The sequence below is a fragment of the Pseudoliparis swirei genome, chromosome 12 (genome assembly GCF_029220125.1).
Source record: "Pseudoliparis swirei isolate HS2019 ecotype Mariana Trench chromosome 12, NWPU_hadal_v1, whole genome shotgun sequence".
NCBI lineage: Eukaryota > Metazoa > Chordata > Actinopteri > Perciformes > Liparidae > Pseudoliparis > Pseudoliparis swirei.
Window position 1 is genome coordinate 5,897,996 of NC_079399.1, and position 20,916 is coordinate 5,918,911.

Here is a 20,916-nt window from a genome sequence, read left to right on the forward strand (position 1 = left end):
ACTGACACACATTACGAGTCCTCTCACGCTGGATACATGAAAGGGGATTATTACTTTTTCGCAGACGTCCTTTTGCCCCAATTTGTGATTGAAGATGAAAAGAAGTCGTGGGGTCAATATTGATTTGGGGATGAGGTCATCAATAAGATCCGAACCCGTTCATTATTGTGTGACCTTTCAAAAAATATGAACTTCTTCTGCAGGAATCGATGGACAAAGGCAGTGGAGCCATAAAGTGTGTCTGCGGCAGCGTTTCCATGAATTATAATATAATGACTATAATCTTACACCTGAATTGTACAGGTTGTCACAGTCGAGAACAGAAACATTCCTCCGGAGCCCAAAGTTCTCCTATTTAAAGCCTCCAGAAAAAGTTTGACGATGACACAATGGAGTAGAAATTTAATTTTAATGCATGTAAATTAGCTACTTTTATTTTGAAATCTTGGGAAATTCCAGCTTGGTTTATTTGTCTAGTTATTTTTTTAATGTATGTTGTGTGAGGTCTCTTCTCCTAAATGATGGTATTTCCTAAGCCTGTTTTAACTGGGAAACATTTAAAAAAAATAAGAATATTGATAAAAGTCTAACTATAATCCACCTTGTTTATATTTTGTGAGCCATATCTCATCACCAGATAATATTTTCCCCCCTTTTGCTCCACAGCTGAGGCAGATCTGTCGGAGTTATCGCAAGACAGAAGCGCCCTCTACAGGCAGATATACGGAAGTACACACCAGAGGATGAGGAGTGCTGGATAGGACACACACACACGCACACACACACACGGCTGACAGAAGACACACACTTCCCCAAGAGACCAGACACTTAAAACCTGCAGACGTGAAGCCCTGGAGTGTCTCCACGGAGAAGTGTGACTGATGTAAACAGCAGCGGGGTCGTGTAACTCCAATGCGGCGCTTTGAAAAGAAAAGGAAGATGGATGCCGACAAATGTGAGGAAAATCATTACCTGTCCAAGATCTGTGAACGTTATGCGTCTTTAAAACCCCTCTGGTGAATCTGGAAGTTATCAAGACAACCGTCTTTGACATCACTGAGGCTGAAGGCATTTATAGAGCTCTATTTATTAAAAAAGTGTCAAGACGCGGGTTAGTTTTATGAAAGTGAACATGGAGGGTTTCACTTTCTATCAATAAATGAGCGAATCAGCAGGTTTCAGAGTATAACAATCCTTTATTTAAACAGTGTTACACAGGGGAGGAGTGGCTGTGGGGGGGGGGGGGGACACAAGACATGTAAGCTGCTATAGACACGCCCCACCAGTGGTCATTGGCTGGCTAGAGAGGAAACGCTGAGGCGGCTGTGGGTGGTTTTCCAAAAAGGTGTTTCTTGTATAAAGTTAATTTTTTAAGTTTGAAGTCTCTGAAATACAAAATGTTGCTGGTATTAACTTCATCTGCGGTCCGGAGCCTGAGGTGTAACCGAAGAAGAAGATCTCAAACAAGACGGATATATTATTAATTGAATCGAAGGTAATGGCAATAAATGTATTTTTTATTTTTATTGTGTTTTTTTTACCCATAATGACGAGACCCCTGACGGTTTCATCATCGGTTGCCTCGGGCGATGTTGTCGAGTTGCCACGGTTAACCGCTCTGTGTCGTCTCTCTTATCGGAATTAAAATGACGGGAAGTTTGTTTTCCTTCTTTCTTTTTTCTTCCTACTTGACTAAAAGTCAACATTTTGGAAAACCGACCCCCCCTCCCCCCCCGCTCTCAGAGCTCCTGTGATTGGTTGAAACGGACCCCTCGACAAGAGGTCGAACACGCAGCTGATGGTACCAAACAAATGAAATGGTGATACAAGTAGTGTTTATACATTATGTCGAAAATGAAATGAAATAACCGAGCGGGCGCACAGGTAATCCCAACTTTCCGCGACAAGATCACAGAGAAAAGACAACAAGTTATCAGAAAATCTACTAATATAACCATATGTGATGTAACCGATGCTATTTTTAAAAGTGTTGTTTTGTTTTCTTGGAACGGCAGAAGCTTCCAAAGATGCCTCCCGCTGCACGCCGTGTTTAAAATGTGCCTCTGTACTGCTGCCTCGTCTCTCTTTGCAGGAGGCCACAGCTCCCCCTCTTCTGGAATGTGATTTCAATGCATAGTAGAGGTCGGGTCAGGGCGGCCATGACGACCACCGTCCAGAAGGAAAGCCTTGAACTGGTGCGAGCCGTTTCAACATGTGGAGGACTGCGCGTTAGTATTTCCTCGATAAATTACTCCCAATTCAAAATGCCTCAGAGTCCTGGAGGCGGCTGTAGGTGGAATGTGTTCACTCTGCGGCACACGCAGGTCCGATTTCAGACAAATGCAGGTTTTTTATTTAGTTTTTTGGTCGATTTTAATACGTTAGGCCAAGCGCCTCGTCGTAACTCACTTAATGCCGCCGATATTTACACAGAGTCGCATCTCGACGTGGAACATTTGGGTAAAAAGGACACGGAAAAATGAATGAAAACATAGATTCCATTAGATCTCGTGTGGACGCGCCGGATCTAGCTAGACTCGCTCAGGATATGAGACGCGTGAAGACGTGCTGAACGGTTAATCCCGGTTGTCGTGGTGACCAGGAGGTGTTTGTGGTGTGTAAAGAAACTGGGAGTAAAGTTATTGCGCTGAAGTGTGACGACAAACCGGAAAGAAACCTCGCCCTGCTGAGTGACGGACACGGTGTTGTCCGGCCGCTCTGCCCTCGTGTTGGCGCCCGTGCTTTAATGGTGTCATAAACATCGACCCGAGAATATCAAAACGGCTTGAACTAAAACTCAGGATGCAAAGCTAACGAGTGACATGCGACATGCATTAAAATGGTCTTCACTCCCAAGTTGGCTCCGCCTCCATCTCCCAGTAATGCTTCAGGTCACTCGTCCTCTCTCCCAATCAGGAGCCAAGTTTACTGCTCCCGTGCCTCCCTGTGGCCCAATGGGAGTGGCTAGTGTGGTAAAGTGGGCGGGCCCAGGGAGAGCGATCCGCGACTGCTCCCACCCGACGGCTGTGTACTCAAATCGGTTCATTTTCAGACCGTTTAGTGATGTTTAAATCTAAAAACTCAGTAAAACGTACAAATATATCACGAGGAATTAATTCCACCTGCAACATTTGGCCTCTGGAGCGCGTTCAGCCTGTAAACGGTCAAATGTTTTCTCTTCGTGGAGTAAAAAGTGAACAGAACCGAAAATGAACCCACCGAGCCGCTAGTCCACACACACCGAATGTGGATGAATCATAACTAAACTTACAGAAATCATAGTCATAACAATAAAAAAAACGGTTGATTTTTTTTTTATGCCATATTTGTAGTCACAGATCCACGATTCCTGTAACTGTTCGTAATAAAATGTGAAAATGTTCATCTGACTGCGAATGTACTTTAATTAGTTTGAATTTGTTACGCTTTGAAAAAGTTTTAAAAATAAATAAAATCAAGGTCGTGTCTTTGTTTCCTGCCGTCCCGACAATTTAGAAATTACCGTTTTTATATTATGTTCCTCCATTTACACCGTAGTTAAAAGTGAGGGAGGGAGCTGTAATTTAATAATAATGTAATAATGTCCTTTTAGGAATATACCGATAACACTTTAGTACAAAACCTTCAGCTGCTAATTCATTACATTTTGACGATGATAATGTTTATTAAAATGCTTTCAGATCAACTGCATCTTGTTAATTGATGAAGAAAAAGTTCATAACAATAATCACGTTCAGCCTGTATCTCATCGGGATCGGTCACCGGTGCGTTCCCGCAGCTTAAAAGTTAGAAACACACGACGGACACACTAGAGCAGGGGTCAGGAACCTTTTGGACTGGGAGAGCCATAAAAGCCAAATATTTCCAAATATATTTCATTGAGAGCCATATCGTATTTTGAACGTATAATTGTAATGCGACTTCTGGTGCTGCATGATGCTACGGGGGGAGGGGGTGCAGGTGACTTTTTCTTTGCTCCGATGCGCGCGCACACGTCGGCATCGGAGCTCTGCAGCGCGCGAGACGGAGAGCCGAGAAGTGTTAACGCGACACTAGAGACAGAGTGACATGCTGCTGGTTAGAGACGATCAATAACAGACGTTTAGTTTAATAAAAGAACAAAGACGTCTTTAAGAAAAGGACCTGACATTACTTCTGCTGTAATCTGGCGCGATAGAGAAAATTACAGAGTGGCGGGCGGAGATCTTTTTTTTCTCAACTCAAAATTGTCTTGGAGCCATATGCCGTCACCTGCACTAGAGCTTATTTTGTAAAAAAAACAAAAACACAATTAAAAAATAGAAACACGCTAAAAATATTACGCTAACGAAGTGGTTCTGTTTGGTTCCCCCGGAGAGAGAGGGGACGTTACTTTTTTTCTTTCTTGGTTTTTTGGAGAGGGTTTTTAGACGCACCACAGACATGTAAGAAAAACCCACTGGGAAGAGATTGGCAACTTCTCTCCCATTTGTCTTCTCCTTCTTCGCCTCCTTCTCTTTGATCAGTCAAGGTCGGTTGTCGTGAAGTGATGGAGGTCGTTCAACGTCAACGGAGAACGATGTCACGATGGGCTCTTCAACTCTGGGAAAACGACATGGGGAAGGCAGTCAGCCTCGAGTGGCGTGATGATTGGCTCTCAACATTAAGTGTTCCCACTTGAAATACTTCCTTTAGTCACACACACACACACACACACACTGCCTACCTTCCTAAAGTCAAGACTCCTTTCTCTTCCTTCAACTCTCCCCACTGTGTGATGGAGGCTGAAGGCTTTTAGCAGCTTCATGTAAATAAACCACTCTATACACCCCCCTGCTGTTAATAAAACCTTCCAATATTACGGTTGCCCTGAATAATAATAATAATAAAGGAGTTACTATTATTATTATTACCTGAGTTCAGTCAATCCTCCTCCTCGGCCAGCTCAGTTTCTTTATGAACCACCACTCTGGTGACAGACATGTCAGGGTGTTGCTCTTTGGCCTCCTTAATGGCCTGGGCCAGAGCCTGCAGTACCGGGGGCAACCACACAACGGCAGCAACGAGCACAGCGGGCAGTGGAAGGAGGTGGAAGGGAAGGGAGGGAAAATGGTGGAGTTAAATGAAAAATGAAATAAGAAGCATAAAAGAAAATGACAAATGCTGCTGGATTCACAATGGATGTGACGTGGGCTATTTTACTTCTTTGGGTGAGGGAGGGGTGTAAACCCGATGAAGTAAAATACTTTCAGACACATCAAGTGGAACAATAATGAATAGTTAACGATTCAAAATAAATGTAAATCCAGCAAAACAAACAGACCAGTGGACGAGGAGGCTTCATGCATCACGATGCAGACGGGAGTAGATTTATTTCTTCGTCACATATTTGAAAGTTTGAGGGCGCTACATGCAATTTCCTCGAGTGAAAGCCACCCGTAAGAAGGTATCAGCAGAGAGTCCTCCGACCTTTTTTATTATTAAACTAGAGCAGTCTGCTCCTGGATGCAGACGTGTCAATGGGTGTCTAAGTTACATCGACAACAGAAAGACGAATCAGTAACTTCTTTTAAATCACTTTTAAACAGCTTTAAAGTTATCTAGTCTTTTTATGCAGAACTTTTGTTCCCCTAATTTAGTTTGTCTGTTTTTAATTAATTTTTAATTAATTCTTAATTAATTTTGTTTTTAATTAATTTTTAATTTTTAATTTAAATATATATATTTTAAAATGTAATATTGGTTTCTTGCTATTCAACTTGTTTTGCTTTGACTTTCTGTGGAGCACTTTGTAAACATTGTTTTTAAAGGTGCTATATAAATAAAGTTATTATTATTATTATTACGAGTATGGTTTGATATTTGGGGAACTCATCAGGAGTTAAAGATCCTCAAAGTAAAGCAGACATGGTTATTTTTTTCCCATTTAAAATCCAATATGCTTGTGAACAGAACACACGTCAGTGTCATTGCCCACACACACCTGGACTGCTCTAACTCAGTGTAGCTGTAGCATGTAGCGTAGCTTTAGCATGGAGTTCATCACATCTGGGAAAACATGTAGAAATCTGACAATCGAAGACAAAGACGAGCGGCAAAAATCAGACAGGATGTTGCAAAAAAATAGAAGTAAAGACATTTCTATATGCGTGGATGAATAAGTGAAGAGACGGAAGTAGCAGCTCACAGCCGATGAGCGGCCTCCGAGTGGGACTTGATGAACAACCCGCACGGTGCATTCGGAGTGTCGAACCGGCCACACCCGGCCAGAACGAAGCGAGCAAGGCGTCGGAACACTGACCTGGTCGTGGTCGATGTCACAGTCGCCAGTGATGACGATGCGTTTCTCGATCCTCGTCTCTGATAGGCCGCCCTTTAACGTCTGCAACGAGATGCACCACAACTATGCTTTGGGGCCCGGTATGATGGGATATCGCTATGAACCCATCATACCATCAGATATATATATATATATATATATATATATATGTATTGAATATAAATCTATATATTCAATATATATATATATAAATAAATATATATAAATCTATATATGCAATATATATAAATAAATAAATATAAATATATATATAAATAAATATATATAAATATAAATATATATATGTCACAATGCATCAGGGCACAAGAAGACAGTTGTTGGTGTGTGTGTGTGTACCTTGGTAATGTGTGTAGTTGTGGTAGTGCACAGAGATTCAGAGGTGATTGTCTGAGCAGTCATCAACACTCCCGGCTCGCCATCGCCGCTCCCATCCAGCTGATGACAGAGGAGACACGGGGACATCGTTAGCAGGAACATCAGCACGAGGTCATCCCCGTCGGGTTCAAAATAAACTTTCGTCACAAACTAATAATAAATGGTTTCCCTCGAGGAGGAAGGAATGAAGTGCCGGCGGCATGCATAGTTTCTAGGAAAAGACGTTTTTCGACATGCTTTCAAAACAGAACATAAACAAGCCTTAAAATAACGCCGACACTGTCAATTCTGACACACACACACGAAAAATAACAAAATGAACAACGGCTGCCCGAGGCTCCCGAGCGTGCACCTGTGCGGCTTCGTATGTGATGGTCTTGGTTTCCGTGTGTACGATGGGCACTTCTTTTGTCGCTATCGCGGTTTTCTGGGCGGCAAACGTGTCTGATATAGTCACCATTTCTGTCTTTACCACAGGTGGCTGGGGAGGGGCGAGAGAGAGAAGTGAGGAGGGGGGGAGGGGGAGGGGGGGATACAGAGAGGGTTAATACATTACACCAGAGACAGTTAAGGACACAGAGAAAACACGCTGCTGTGGTGGCCGTGAAATTCACGTCAGTCAATTTCTACTGATTTTGTTGTGCGTGTCTGCGTTCAGAAGAAATGTAAACATGTGTTTTCATGATCATCAACAGTGGGTCACACAATATTAAAGAGTAAATGCAACAGAATTCATGCAAAAGAAACTCTAAAAGCAAAACTAATGCCGGCAAACACCAAGAAACGTAGAACACGACGACTTCCAGCGATGCACAAGCCACAACAGCAACACGACGACCCCCACAACAGGCTCTGTTCTGAGCATGACAGCAGCCTGAAGGACCCTGTCTCTGGAGGAACCAGGGTCCACTCAGACCACCATCACCCCCCCCCCCCCCCCCCGTCTTTGGTGTCATCCATCGACTCAAAGTACGACACACACACACACACACGAGCCCACGACACAAGCGTCGCGCTCAGGCGGCAAAGTGATGTGCAAACGAGCGTGCAGAGAGATGACGGTCAGAGTGCTTGGCAATGATGATTTCACGCAATACCGTTACCGTGGTGACCGCGACGGGCCAATTAAAAATCGCGAAACATCACTGCCAAACATGTGGAGGACACACTAATAACATGAACACACACACACACCATGCAGAGCGAAGGAGTGTCATGCATTCCCCACTGAGGCCCCGTTTACGTCACAACACTGAAACACAGCAGGAGGCGGAGCAGGAGGCGGAGCAACACGCCAGGCGGGGCGGGAGAGAACTCGGCATGTCGGTCATGGTGTGAAGGATCATGATGATGATGATGATGATGAAGATAACAGAAATCAAAAACATGTCGGGGACGGCAGCTTGACACAAACACTGACTGCACTTCTGTCATTTTAGGCTTAAAGGAGTTCCCACAGAACACACGCTAGTGTGAGGATGGAGGCGGGGCTTAAATATTCACGCAAGCAGGGAGGAAAACCGGCACTGTGGAAAAGCAGGAAGGAGGAGAAAATAATGTGGGTGTTTCTACAGTTGGCAGGAGGGACCACAGCCCTGAGGGGGGGGGGGGCTCTGCACTCGGCCCAGTGGAGACTTTACCTCAGAGCAACAAATAACCTGTGGCCGGTGCTCCACTTCAAACAGAGAGGCTTCTCCATTCACTTTGGGCTCCTCCTCCTCCTCCTCCTCCTCCTCCTCCTCCTTGGGGGCGCCCGTCTCAGTCTCGCTCTCCTCCGGCTCGGCGTGACCGTTCGGGGCTTCGGCGGGCGCCATCGACGGACCATCGGCGCTCTCCTTCGCCTCCCGCTCAGCTTCTCCCTCCCCCTTTGCATTCTTCTCAGCCTCCTGCTCCTCCTCCTCCTCCTCCTTTGCGACCTCGTTCCTGGACTCCTCTTCCTCTCGACTGGTCGCTTCTACGGGTTGGCTGACTTCAGCTGGAAGGGAAGGAGCGTCCGGAGCCGTCGCGTCCTGCTCCGTCATCTTGACCTCTTCCTCCTTCTGCTGCTCCTCCTCCTCCTCCTCTGGTATTTGAGTGTGGCAGATGGAAACATTGGGATGGTACTCCGCTTCTTCCTCACTCTCGCTCTCAGATGAAACGCTCTCCCGCTTTGCCGCTTTCACTTCCTCCTCTACCACTACTTCCTTTTGGACAGTCACTTCCTGCTCTCGTGTTTCCTGCTCGGCAGGCGGCTCCGCGGGGGGGGCGGCCGTAACCGTGACAAGTCCAGGTTTGGGCGCTATGGAAACCTCTTGGACGACAACGGTTTCTTCGATTTCAACTTCTGTTGTCTATACACACACACACACACACACATACACAAAGTGCATGGACACACGCAATGATGTTCACACACACACACACAGCCAACGCATGGGTGGGGGACAAAAAAAAGAAAGAAGCATAACATGATCATTGAGCATAGATAAATTAAATACAATACACGACAAAAATCAGAACTTAAAATGAAGATGAAGATGTTCAACTGTGGACGAAGATGTGAGACAGGTGAAAGGTCAAAGTGGAGCAAAAAAGGTAAGTATGAAGGAAACGGTGGAAGCGTCACGAATGGATGGATAGAGGCGCGTTAGATCCACCTTCGCAGGTTCTTTGGTATCGGAGGTCGCGTCGTTACCAGCTGCTGCTGCTGCTGCCTCCGCTTGGGGCACACTCTCCTGCGTGACAGAGAAGTTACCATGACAACCATTCGCACGCCAAAGCAGTGACACCATCAGGGTTCGCAGTTAACGTCACCCGCTCGCCATGACGGCGCAACGCGCTACCTCATCCTCGTATCGCCCGGAAGGCTCTCACGCACAATGCAGTCGATTTCCACACAGTGTCGAGTCGAACGAGAGAAAGAGGCGAAGAGAAGGGATGAAAGGAAGATCCACGGAGGACGGATGAAAGAAAATATCCCAATATGAGATGCAGAAGCTCATCTGAGAAGATAAAACGATAAAAGAGGCAAAAACAAAGTTTTGGCTTTGAAATCTCTCGTGTGCCACTTTAAAGGCTTACGTTATTCAAAAATTCAGAAATCAACTTATTACGTTTTTTTTTTTGTGTGAGAAACAAACTGCAGCTTCAATACCTGCTGCTTTTTAGAGTAATTTAAAGGAGCTGGTCAAAAAAGAAGAGTAATCATGCCCGTTATTCAGGATGAATGGTCCCCGAAACTAAAGACGACCGGCATTCATCCAGCGTCCACAGCAGGCGTGATGGACAGCTCATCTCTTTAGCATCTTTAATTCACCGATGGCATTGAAGGGCGTCTGAATTCGACTTCAGGCCGAGCTTTAGGCCGAGCTTCAGGCCGAGCTTTAGGCCTCCGTGTGTTGTTGGGTCACATCAACCAGAACAGATGGAACGGGTTTGTTTAGGAGATCATAAACCAGCAGAACACAGGGTTCACACACACGCTGACCAGTGGATTTACAGGACTTTAAACCAAATTTCCATGACCAAACATTTTGTGAAATCTCCGTGTATACACGAGTATACACCTTGCGAGAAAATAGTTTGATTAAAAGGACAAATATTTCTATAAATGTTGTTCTTTTAATCAAACTGAGGAAATGAACATGTGGATATAACACATTTCTACGACTTTTCCAAAACTTTTGGGATTTTAATTTTTTTACGGACGTTTCCAGGCCTGGAAATAACAAATTTGTTTTAAATGTCATGACTTTTCCAGGGTTTTCCATGACCGTAAGAACCCTGTGAATATCAAAACAGAAAGAAAAAGAAAAGAAAAGCAGGGGGAAAGAATTATGATTTAAAGTGTGAATAAAATCCAGCTGAAAAGGAAGAAAGAATTGAAGCCGTGTAACGGCGAAAGAAAAAAAGAAAACAAACATCAAGGGAAGAACCCCACCATGGAGGCGGCATCAAAAGAAAACACCCACAAGTTTGAGTTTTAAAATCCCGAGGTGAGAACTTCACAATCGTCCACAAAGACGAACATTTCCCCGGAAGTAAAATGCCTCTCGCGTTTCGTTTTTCGGACACCAGACACATGGAGACGGACGTACCGCTTGCTGTTGGATACGTATCGTTGTGGCGGGAGAGGAGGTGATGCGGTTCTCCCACTGGTTGCGCTGCGGAGGAGAGGGAGGCGGAGCCTCCATAAAGGAGCGCTTTAGCTGGCTAATGCTAGCTTGGTGTTTCAGAACGTCTTCCTGGGTCTTATCGTGGTCCTGATGAGGGAGGGGAGGGGGAGGGAAGAAGGGGGGCGGGGGGTAAATGAGATGAGTACGGATAAATGAGGGATGACGGGTTTTTGGGTGTGGGGTAGAAGGTGGAGGAACATGGATGAGGGGAGAGGAAAGACAAAGAAACGGAGAGGAGGAAGAACACAATGAATAGAGGGACGATGGCCAGATGACGAAAAGGAGACATGTCATGGGAGAAGGAAGGAGGAAAAGAAGAGGGATGAAGGAAAGGAGGGAGGGATGAAGGAAGGAGGATAAAAAAGAGAGAGAGGGAGATGTGGGGAGTGGAAAAAATTGGGTTCAAAACAGGAACATTAGTCTGTCAATCAGGAGGAAGACAAGATGGACGCCATGCCTCACTGGAGCCGCGTTGAGTGTGAAAGCGTACGCCGTGTCGGGGTCGGACGTGGACATCTTCTTCAGGGGGCAATGTCGGCACCCTTTGAAATAACATTGAACTTTGGTTCAAAAATTATATACTTATTTAGGCCTACAGGATATGAGCAAATGTCATAAAAATGGCAATAATAAGACTATTAGGCAGAAGTCTACAGATTCAAAGTGTTTTCTTCGATGTTTTTTGAACAAAAAACAAACAAAACATAAATTAGACGATCATATTACATTTTACTCTTGTTTCTTTATGGTTATTTATTGTTATTACATTTCTTTAACAACTATTTAAAATTATAACTTATTTCTTTGTTTTTTTCTAATAAAATGTTTTATTTATTATTATTTGTTGTGTACCTCGTACAGGCAATACAGACAGGACACACACAACAAAGGACAAAAATAAAACGCTATTAAATTATCGAAATTATGGGGTATATGTTGCCCCTTTCCTAGTGATGTCAGGGGCAAAATTATATTTCTTAGGGCCAGTTTTGCCCCTGTATATTTCCAACGCTGCCTCTGTGTGTGTGTGTGTGTGTGTGTGTGTGTGTGTAATCAGGCTGCAGTGAAACAGGGTCTCTCCATCTTGTTCTTTAAAACCAGGCGAGGAACAGCAGTGCAGGACGTGGAGCTGATGGTGGTCTCTTCCTCCTTCATTATTCATTATTTAATCAGATGGTTTAGTTCATAATTTAGTCATTCTGTCTTATCCTCTTCCATTTCCCGTCTCTCCAGTTGGACCGCATCCATCTTCCCTCTTCCCTTTCACTCACGAAGAATACAGGATTCAATCTGATACGGTTATTAGAACATTATTAGAGATGGAGCGACACGTTGGACCTCAAATGAAAACTTATTTTCCTCTTGAGACGTGCGACGTTAAGTTAATATTGTTGTCAGTTTATATAACACTACGCGCTACAGATCCTCACTATCAGTCCCACGTTGCATAAAGGGTTGATGTTGTTGTTTTAGTGTGTTATCAATCGCTCGACGCCGCCAGCCACCAGGGAACCGGAGGAAAGCTCCTCGTGTGGGTTAGTGGGGTCAGTCGGGTTAGACGCAGCTCTTCCTGCCAATAATCAAATCTCTTGACATTTTTAAGCGCACAAAAAACAGCATTCAACATGCACAAAGCATGCGTCAGAGTCCCGTTGCCACGCCGCTGACCCCGTTCACAAAGCAGCTGTTGTGAACACGGCGCTTGGGAAAGTTCTGGGGAGGAGAAAGTCTCGACTGCACCGTCGTGTTGAGGGATACACGTCACCTAAATATTTAGCATTTCAGAGACTCAACACTGAAAACATCTTGGCTCCCTCAATGCGGGGACTTTCGGGATGTTTGTTTCCTCCCATGGGAGCAGGAGTTACGTGGATCGGCTCCAGCTAACGGCCCGGATCCGATCGGATCAAGCAGGATTGCTGCCGATCTAATAATAACCTTCTCATGAAACCAAAACGACGAGCTAAAAGATGCCAAAACGCCTCCTAGAGCTCGTAAGAAGGTAAAGAATAGAGTCTCGTTTCCAAGCGCGTGTTCAAAATGTCTGCGATGTGAAACGGGGCAGTTAGCTCAGATACCAAAAACATGTTCATACAGTATATATGATATCGTTTTTAAAAGGAAACAGCTTGGAGTCGAGCGTAAACTCTCGAGACACAAACATCCACACGCCGGCATGCAGCAGAGCCTGAGAGTGCGAGAGGGCAGCGGTCGTGTACAGTGGAGTACACTTCGGAGGGAGTTGTAGTTCTGATGGCGTCAGAGTACACAGAAACATGTAGTTCTCATATTCAGCCATCAGACGACGCCAGTACCAACCTCCAACATTAAATTACTGTGCCTCACATAAATATTGTCCCCATGCACTCTCATTGGACTCTGGAAGGCAGACATACAGTGAACAATAAAATGGAGAAAATTAATAAAAAAAGAAATTTGAAAAAATGGTTGTAGTCTACAAAATGTAATTCCATTTGGAACAATAAATAAATAGATAATAATTAAATTAATAGGTACAGAGAACATACATATTGTCCCTATGCACTCTCATTGGACTCTGGAAGGCAGACATACAGAGAGAAAATAATTTATAAAATTAATTAAAAAGAATGTGTTGTATTCTACAAAATGTAATTCCATTTGGAACGATAAATAAATAAATAATAATCAAATGAATAGGTACAGAGTAAACAAAACAAATAATTAAAATAATTAAATCGAGGTGGTGACACGGCCAAAGTGCCTCAAACTGTGATGAAGGCTGGAGGATGGGTACAAGCACAAATTAACAACATGTTGGTTTCATTCATTGAATGTGATGACGAGAGCACTCAAACCCATGTTGACACATACAGAGAAAACAACAACACCAACAGACATGTACACAAACCCAAAAGTGCTTTCAGCAAAACCCCAGAGATCAAGATGAAAGACAGAGAAACCGTAAGCCACAGCAGAGCAACTGAAAAGTGAGGCTTTTTGGGGGAAAGTGCCCGGTCAGGATCAGTTTTTATACTCAATTTACCAATGTAAATATTGTGATTTTTTTGGGTGGAGGAGGATTTCTCAAATTAAAAAAAACTGATTCTGTGTCGTCGTGTACGGGCAACTTCACCCTAAAAGAGAACCCAAACCAACTCGTACCGAGCAAATGATTGACAGACCAAATAAAATCAATCAAATAGTAGTGAGTGAACCTGAGAGAGGGCGAGCTCACTGGCTGCCAGTGACTGTTGCCGGGGTAGAAATCAGGGAGAGAGTGAGGACAGGTTAGGTTTACTGCATGAGTGTACCGCTCCACCATTAAAACCATTTCCCTTCAATATGTATGAAAAAAAAAAACATTTAAAAAAAACACCTTTACACTATCTCTCAGCAAGAGAATTTGCAAAGCATGCTGGGTAAAGACGGACCCTACAGACCTGGGTGGGCGTGGCTTCCGCAGGGCTCAAGTCCACCTCCTTAACCTTCAATGTCGTTGTCATGACAAAAATGAGGAGGATAGGGGCGCGAAGACAAAAACAAAAAAAGGTGTGAAATGGATGATGGGGACAGAGCTTGTTTCCCCCCCCCCCCCTCCACCTCGGTGTCAGGGAGCAGACCTGGTCATGTGACCACAGGAGCAGTAACATGGGGGGTCTGAGATGGTCAATAACTCTACAGTTACAGTTATGTTTCTCCAAAACAGCTTTTTATGGGCAGCCAACGAGTCTCTGAGAACGGATCGAAAACCGAGGAAAAAGGCTCTCACGACTAGAGTTCCCATGTAGGTTTTTTCTTTTTAAAGCACACAGACGCTACGTTGTATTCAAACAGGACGTCGACTGAACGAGAGGCCAGCGGTCACTGCAGGAGACTTTCAATTAGAATAGTTTCTTCTGGCAATGAGCAGAATATTTTCAGTCTGTTCAATCGGCTTCATTCAGCCTCACGGGGACAAAAAGGCCGCCACGAAAATGACATCACCGAGAATACCAGACAACGCTCGGGGGAGGGGGGGGGTAGTAACACTGTTTACGCTCGACATTCATCCGCAATAATACACAGACCAATAAGCGTTCTGTGCCGCATCCATCAGCATGTACAGATCTAACAGCTAATATAGTTAACTAATCTCTCTCTGCACTGCAAAGGGTTAAAATAGACTCAAACTGAAAATTGTAGGCAAAAATAAAATGAGTTTCTCGTTTAAGTGCTTATTTGTCTGACATATTATCGTTTTATACCTCTACACTAATCAGCCGGGTGCCTTATTCAGCATGACAACTAATAATGACGCATTATAAAATATTTTAAACACACCAGGTGGTTAAACGAATAAATCTCGTCTCTGTACAGTAATTTAAATCTCTTAATATACCTTTCGTTTCTCTACATTAAAAGCATAATAAAATGTCCTCTATTTCAACATGGTTTATCCCAAACTCTGAGTCTTAATAGTTTATTTAAATCTTACTTTTTCTTATATTTGTTCTTTATTATATTACAGTGGGGGTTGGCAGGGGGGGTGCAAGGGATCAGAGGCAAGCTAGAAATTAGTAGGTAAAGAAGGTGGAGGAGGCGAAAGGGGCTGAATGTAAACACAGTTTACACACTCAAACATGGAGGAGGAGGAGGAGGAGGAGGAGGAGGAGCGAAGGGTTTGTTCGGCGTATTTATGCGGCGGGATCGCACATCTCTTGCGTCCAGGTGGCGCCGGTGTGAGCGTGGTGCCTGATGCGTGGCGGCGTGTGCGTCGGCGTGAGCGGGAAGCCCGCCTGCTCCTCGCCAGGTGTTTCGGAGAGGAGCGTCGGCGAAACGGCCCGCCGGTGACCGGACACCACGTTCTCGAGGTAACACAGGGTCAGGCCGAGGGGCGTGGCTAAAATCAGGGCCGAGACCAGGGACTGGCTCGCCGTCAGCATCACGGCCAACAGGAAGACGACTAAGAGGCAGGGCAGGAACAGAGGGGACGGGTCCAGGAGGTAGCGGTGCACGGACGGGGTCAGGTCGGCGCGAGAGAGGGAGGAGAGGGAGGGGCGAGGAAAGAAATACGAGGGCAGAGAGGAGAGGGAGGAAAAGGAAGAGACGATCGGGGGACAGGTGAGAGAAGAAATCGCGGGCAGTCGCAGACGTAGTCGTGTCGGGTGCCAAAGATCAGCGGGAACCAAACTCATGAGTTTAGTCGGCAGGCGGCTCGAGACGAAAGACACCAAGAGAGTCCGTCTCAATGCCAGGCTGCTGAACATCTGACGTAATCGGGGCGCGGCGATGCCTTCGGGGGCCGTGACCGCCGCTGCCGACTTGAAAGTGAGCTTCAGGGTGAGAAGCCTCAGTTTCTGTGTGAATCCAGAAAGCAGCCTCGTGGGCAGACACCCGTTTCCAATCGTGCCCCAGAGGGAGAGAAAGCACAGGACGAAAGACACATATTTAGCCACGCCCCTCAGAGAGAACCGGCTCCACCGATTTGGCGTTTCGGCCCGGCGGCCGTCCTCGACTTCGGGAAGCTCGGCGCGGCACGTTTGGGAGGTCGGAGGGGAGAGGGAGGCCGGAGGGTTTTGCCCGGGGGGTTCGAGAGGAGCCGACTCGTGGTCGGAGAACAGAGGGACGGTGTTCGAGGGGAGGGCCCAGAGGGCGTGCGAGGCGGCGGCGAGGTTGTCGTCTTCGGAAATGTCGGAGAGGCCGCGGTCGAACTCGGAGATGGTGTCGAGGGACGGGGGGAGGGAGGAGAGGGAGGATGAGGAGGAGAAGGAGAGGGGGAACATGAAGATTGACTGATGGAGGTGGATTTCAAGGAGAGACAAATGCACACAGGGAGTGAGGAAGAGGGGAAAGGGAGGACGCAACAACAACAACAACAACAAGCGAGAGACCCGTGCACATCGGGAACAAGCAGTGAAGTCAAATAAAACCAAACCACCGACACAATGTGCATTAAAAACATCATTTCATTTGTTTATCATGAAATGATGACGGCACGCAAGAGGGAAGTGAAAAAAAAAAAACGAAGGACGTGTGTGAGTGAAGAAAAAGAGAGAGAGAGGGGAAAGAGACATACCATTAGTCAGTGAACAACACACACACGTTAAGAGTGAACAGAGCGGGCGGACAGGGCAGTGTGCCGTCGTCGGCGTCGGGAGGTCAAATCCACAGCGCTGGGGTGTGTGAGCGAGGAGAGAGGGGAGAGTGGGAGGTGAAACAGGAAGCGTGCACATAACACAGTCATATACTAGATATGTATTTATACACTGTCGTGTCCCACCAGCGGACATAGATCTCTGCTTCAGGACACGCTGGGGACTGGAGATGGAGAGTCAGCGTCAGTCACACCGCGTCCGCCTGTCTGGCAGCTCTGAATACGTTATGAGAGGATCCAAAGGAAACCATGAAAATGAAGATATTCATATTTATCCCTCAGTCTTGTCGGCCCGCGTGCCCTTTTTAACCGCAGGTATTCACAACTTAAGGGGATTAAAGGGAGGATGCCTCCTGGTCCTAGAGGAGGTTAGGTTAAGCGGAATCTTTTAAACCGAGAGGTGGCTGTACGTCTCGAAAAAAAAGTCGATTAATACCCACAACAATGTGTTTTTGTTCCGTTATTTGAATATTATGCGGGGGGGAAAAAAATCGAAGCGTCCATCAACCAACCACGTTGTGTGGAACAGACATATTCCAGATCCACTCATTCTGTCCTTTCAAAGTAAAAGCCCTAAATATTTAGACTGCGTATCCGTTTTCCAGAGGGAACTCAAATTCACTCTGCTAAAAAAGGAAACCCATTAAAATAGCTATCAGGAGGCCGGGTCGTCCAGTAATTGACCTCAGACGGACTCTGCTGCTCCGGGTGACATTCGCAGGCCGGGTTCTCACATGTCCGTGTCATTAATTCGCCTTCAGGCCTCCCAAAAAGCCTGTAACCCCGGTCCCATCGTGGTCTGTTGCCAATTCTCGTTATCGTTTCATTGTTCCATTGCTACAAAGCCTCATCTTTGTCCTCATAACTTCAGATGTGAGACCCAGGAATACTGCTGCATAGTCCCTCACATGTTCACAACATGTTACAGTCTTAGCGTACCAACCCAGGAAACGTGCACCTTGTTATGTAACCTTATTATGAATAACATGTTGACTAGGAGATGCTTGTATACACTAAAACGTGACAAAAACACATCGATTTTTCCATCAGCCAGAAGCATAATGTCTCTCCCTTTGATACTCAGATACTTAATCAGTTCCTGTGGGACAATAGGGCCTCTCGGCAGTAATATGATGACAACAGCAAAGAAACTGCTGTCTAAGTCTAATATATATAATAAATATACGATTTTCTTCTCTTTCTGAGCACACATTTTGCATGTATCCACGCATGGTGAAAACATCACACACACACACACACACACACACACACCTTAGAGTCAGAGTGGAGATCCAGGTGCGACTCCCGTCCGTTCTCAGACGTAGCTTCAGTGATGCTGATCCTTGGTGCTGAGGAGAGAAACACACACTCAATAAACTTCTTTACAATTCAACATATAATAATTTGTGTCATTCTTCCGCCTGCAGATTGTTACTCTATTTACTTGTTCAGTTCAAATCAGTGAGTTTGTTTTTCTCAAAAGACAAAAGAATTTAAAGGGATAGTACAGATTATTTGAGGTTGGTTTGTAAGAGGCACTTATCCGTCGCCGGTTTATTCCCTACAGAAGATGGAGAAACAGACAGGAGTAGTAGCACAGGAGCATGCAGAGTGCTGCTGTGGATTAGGAGCATTATTTAAGTTAAGACTGTTTTTGTCTGTATGTACTGCTGCCTCCACTGCTCCCGTCTGCCTTTACTATCTGGATGGATAAGTACCTCACACTTAAAAGACTCCAAAATATCCTATAACAAAGGTTGTTGGCTTGCAGTGGAATAAAGTGTCCAGCAGGGGGCATTGTAACACCGTGGACTATCCAGACACTGAAACAGCAGCGCACAGCTGCATGAAGTGGGATCTGTGAGCTGAAAACCACAAAAAGAAACGCCGTGTGCCGTTTTACCCCAAACAACATGTATTTAAAGTGACAATGGCTTATTTAAACCGTCTTTAGAAGTGAGCGACATAAAACTGACCGCTCTGTATTTAGTTTCCTTCATTGTGGGGGCCTTTTTTTCTATCTAGTTACACATGACATTCTTTCTCTCCATCCCCTTCTCCATCTCTCACTGTGTGACAGGAAACACATGCTGTAGCTATTTCCTGTATCTGGTCGGACACTAGCATTTCACATCCAAACACACACACACACACACACACATGTAAACCTTCAGCCCACGACCCCGCTTCCATCAGTCCGTCATTCCTTCCATTCCTCTCTTTGTGTGTCGTTCTATACATTAAATATCGTAGAAAGAGATGATGGAACACCATCTTTCTGTGTGTGTGTGTGTGTTACCTCCATCCAGACTGCGGCTGATACGTTTGGACGAGGTGCGTTGGAAGTTGGGCGCGGGGCGGTCGATGAGGGAGCTGGCCGTGCGGGTCTGGGCCTGGGTTCGCCCGCTGTAGCGGAACTTGGAGCCCAGAGTCAAGAAGCGGGCCTTGGCGGGTTGTTCCGGTACCGTCAACCTGACGGACAAGAGGCCGGGGAAAGAGGGGGGGAGGGGGGAGGGACGTTGAAGTGGGCGAGAGGAGCGTGAATCTTAAAACCTTTTACTTTGCGGTGTTTATTTTAAAGCTCACGACGACATGCACTTGTGCAAGAGAGACAACTTTTTTCTCCAGGCAGCTTTTCCCTCAACAGGATATTGAAGCTTATTCTTCTCTTTTACACACACACACACACACACAAACCACACAAACAATGATGAGCACCTGGTTTATCTTTTGTGTGTATGCATTGCTCCGGGCATCGTGCTGGTAAAACAACCACGAGATACACTCTCACTCTCTTTCAACTCTCTGAGCCGTTTGTTGAGCGCCATGAAGCACACATTCCTCCATTGAACATTACTTAACAAGCTGGACTGGATCCCTCACCCCCCCCTCCCCTCCCCTCCCCCGAAGCTCCAGACTGCAAATCTCTGATATGTGTGATGTTTACCGAAAGAAACTGTGATTCTCCACGGAGGTTTTCCACAGCCTCTTGGCGGATCGATGGTTCTGGAGTTTGAATCCCACCGTGCTCTCAAACTGCTCCGTCTGACAAAGAAGCAGAAGGCGGGGCCTGTCATCCACACGCGTTACATGCTGTGCGTTGCGAATACTGTCGTGTGCGCGTCTGGGTACACACACACCTCTCCTGGTCTGATCTTAATGTAGAAGTTGTTCCTCTTGTACGAAATCTTGAGGATCTTGGGCCAAGCGAAGCGGTTGATCCGGAGCCGGTCTTTGTAAACCAGGAGCCCGTTGGCGCACACGCCCAGCATGATGTCCACGCCATCAGAGTCCTGTGACGGTTCAAGAGAGTTATTTAAAAAACAAACATATTTTGACAATAATCATGAGTCGCTGTATTTGCTGCTCATACTGTACGTACAGCAATTGATTTTTTTAAGTAGTCTGCTCAAAGTTAAGAAAAACTCAATTACCTCACACACACACAAAGTATTTCCGTACAACTTTAACATGGTTAGCTGACGGACTAACTCACTGACGAAGCTTTTACGTCCAAGGCCATCTGGAAACGGTCGGGCCGGTATTGATTTCACTCGTACATCTACACAGGAAAAGATCTGCAGGACTAATGGGCGGATGCACTTTGTTGATAATGGGCAGTTTGACCGGGACATGCAACACGCAAACATGTCACATGGCCTCGACATGCTATCGATCGGGTCTGGGAACGCGTCGGCGCTTTGGCTCGGACGGAGCGGATGCGGCCGAAGAACAACTTTTCGTGATTTCTGTGAGTGAACGAGGAAACTTCAGTGACTCGAGTGTTTGAGACCGAGATAAAAACGTAAACCACGCCAGCGTGCGCACCGCCGGGACGCTGAAAATGAAGCTGCTGGATGGAGCGATCCCCAATTTAATGACGTACCCCGGTGCTTCTCCTATTGTGACTCGTGAACATGTCTTCAGTGAGAACGGTTTAGTCACATTAAACT

The 20,916-nt window shown here is 45.7% G+C and overlaps 1 protein-coding gene across 16 annotated transcripts in view; it reads right to left on the reverse strand.

Moving 5' to 3' along the window:
* Positions 1–1,176: 1,176 nt before the first annotated feature.
* epb41l2 (erythrocyte membrane protein band 4.1 like 2) overlaps positions 1,177–20,916 on the reverse strand; it is a 47,421-nt gene continuing 27,681 nt past the window's right edge. For 4 of the 16 annotated variants that reach the window (XM_056427392.1, XM_056427391.1, XM_056427393.1 and 1 more), the window contains 14 exons: positions 20,104–20,256; positions 19,911–20,008; positions 19,263–19,435; positions 18,236–18,312; positions 14,271–14,315; positions 13,168–13,227; positions 10,771–10,935; positions 9,331–9,408; positions 8,335–9,024; positions 7,047–7,175; positions 6,656–6,754; positions 6,281–6,361; positions 4,893–5,007; positions 1,177–4,581 (listed from right to left, as the gene is read on the reverse strand). In XM_056427392.1, the coding sequence (XP_056283367.1) occupies positions 4,903–5,007; positions 6,281–6,361; positions 6,656–6,754; positions 7,047–7,175; positions 8,335–9,024; positions 9,331–9,408; positions 10,771–10,935; positions 13,168–13,227; positions 14,271–14,315; positions 18,236–18,312; positions 19,263–19,435; positions 19,911–20,008; positions 20,104–20,256 (1,953 nt within the window). In that variant the 3' untranslated portion in view covers positions 1,177–4,581; positions 4,893–4,902. Of the gene's footprint in view, positions 4,582–4,892; positions 5,008–6,280; positions 6,362–6,655; positions 6,755–7,046; positions 7,176–8,334; positions 9,025–9,330; positions 9,409–10,770; positions 10,936–13,167; positions 13,228–14,045; positions 14,079–14,270; positions 14,316–15,260; positions 16,602–18,235; positions 18,313–19,262; positions 19,436–19,910; positions 20,009–20,103; positions 20,257–20,916 lie in introns of those variants that run through there. The other 12 variants (XM_056427397.1, XM_056427395.1, XM_056427403.1 and 9 more) reach the window with 12 other exon arrangements.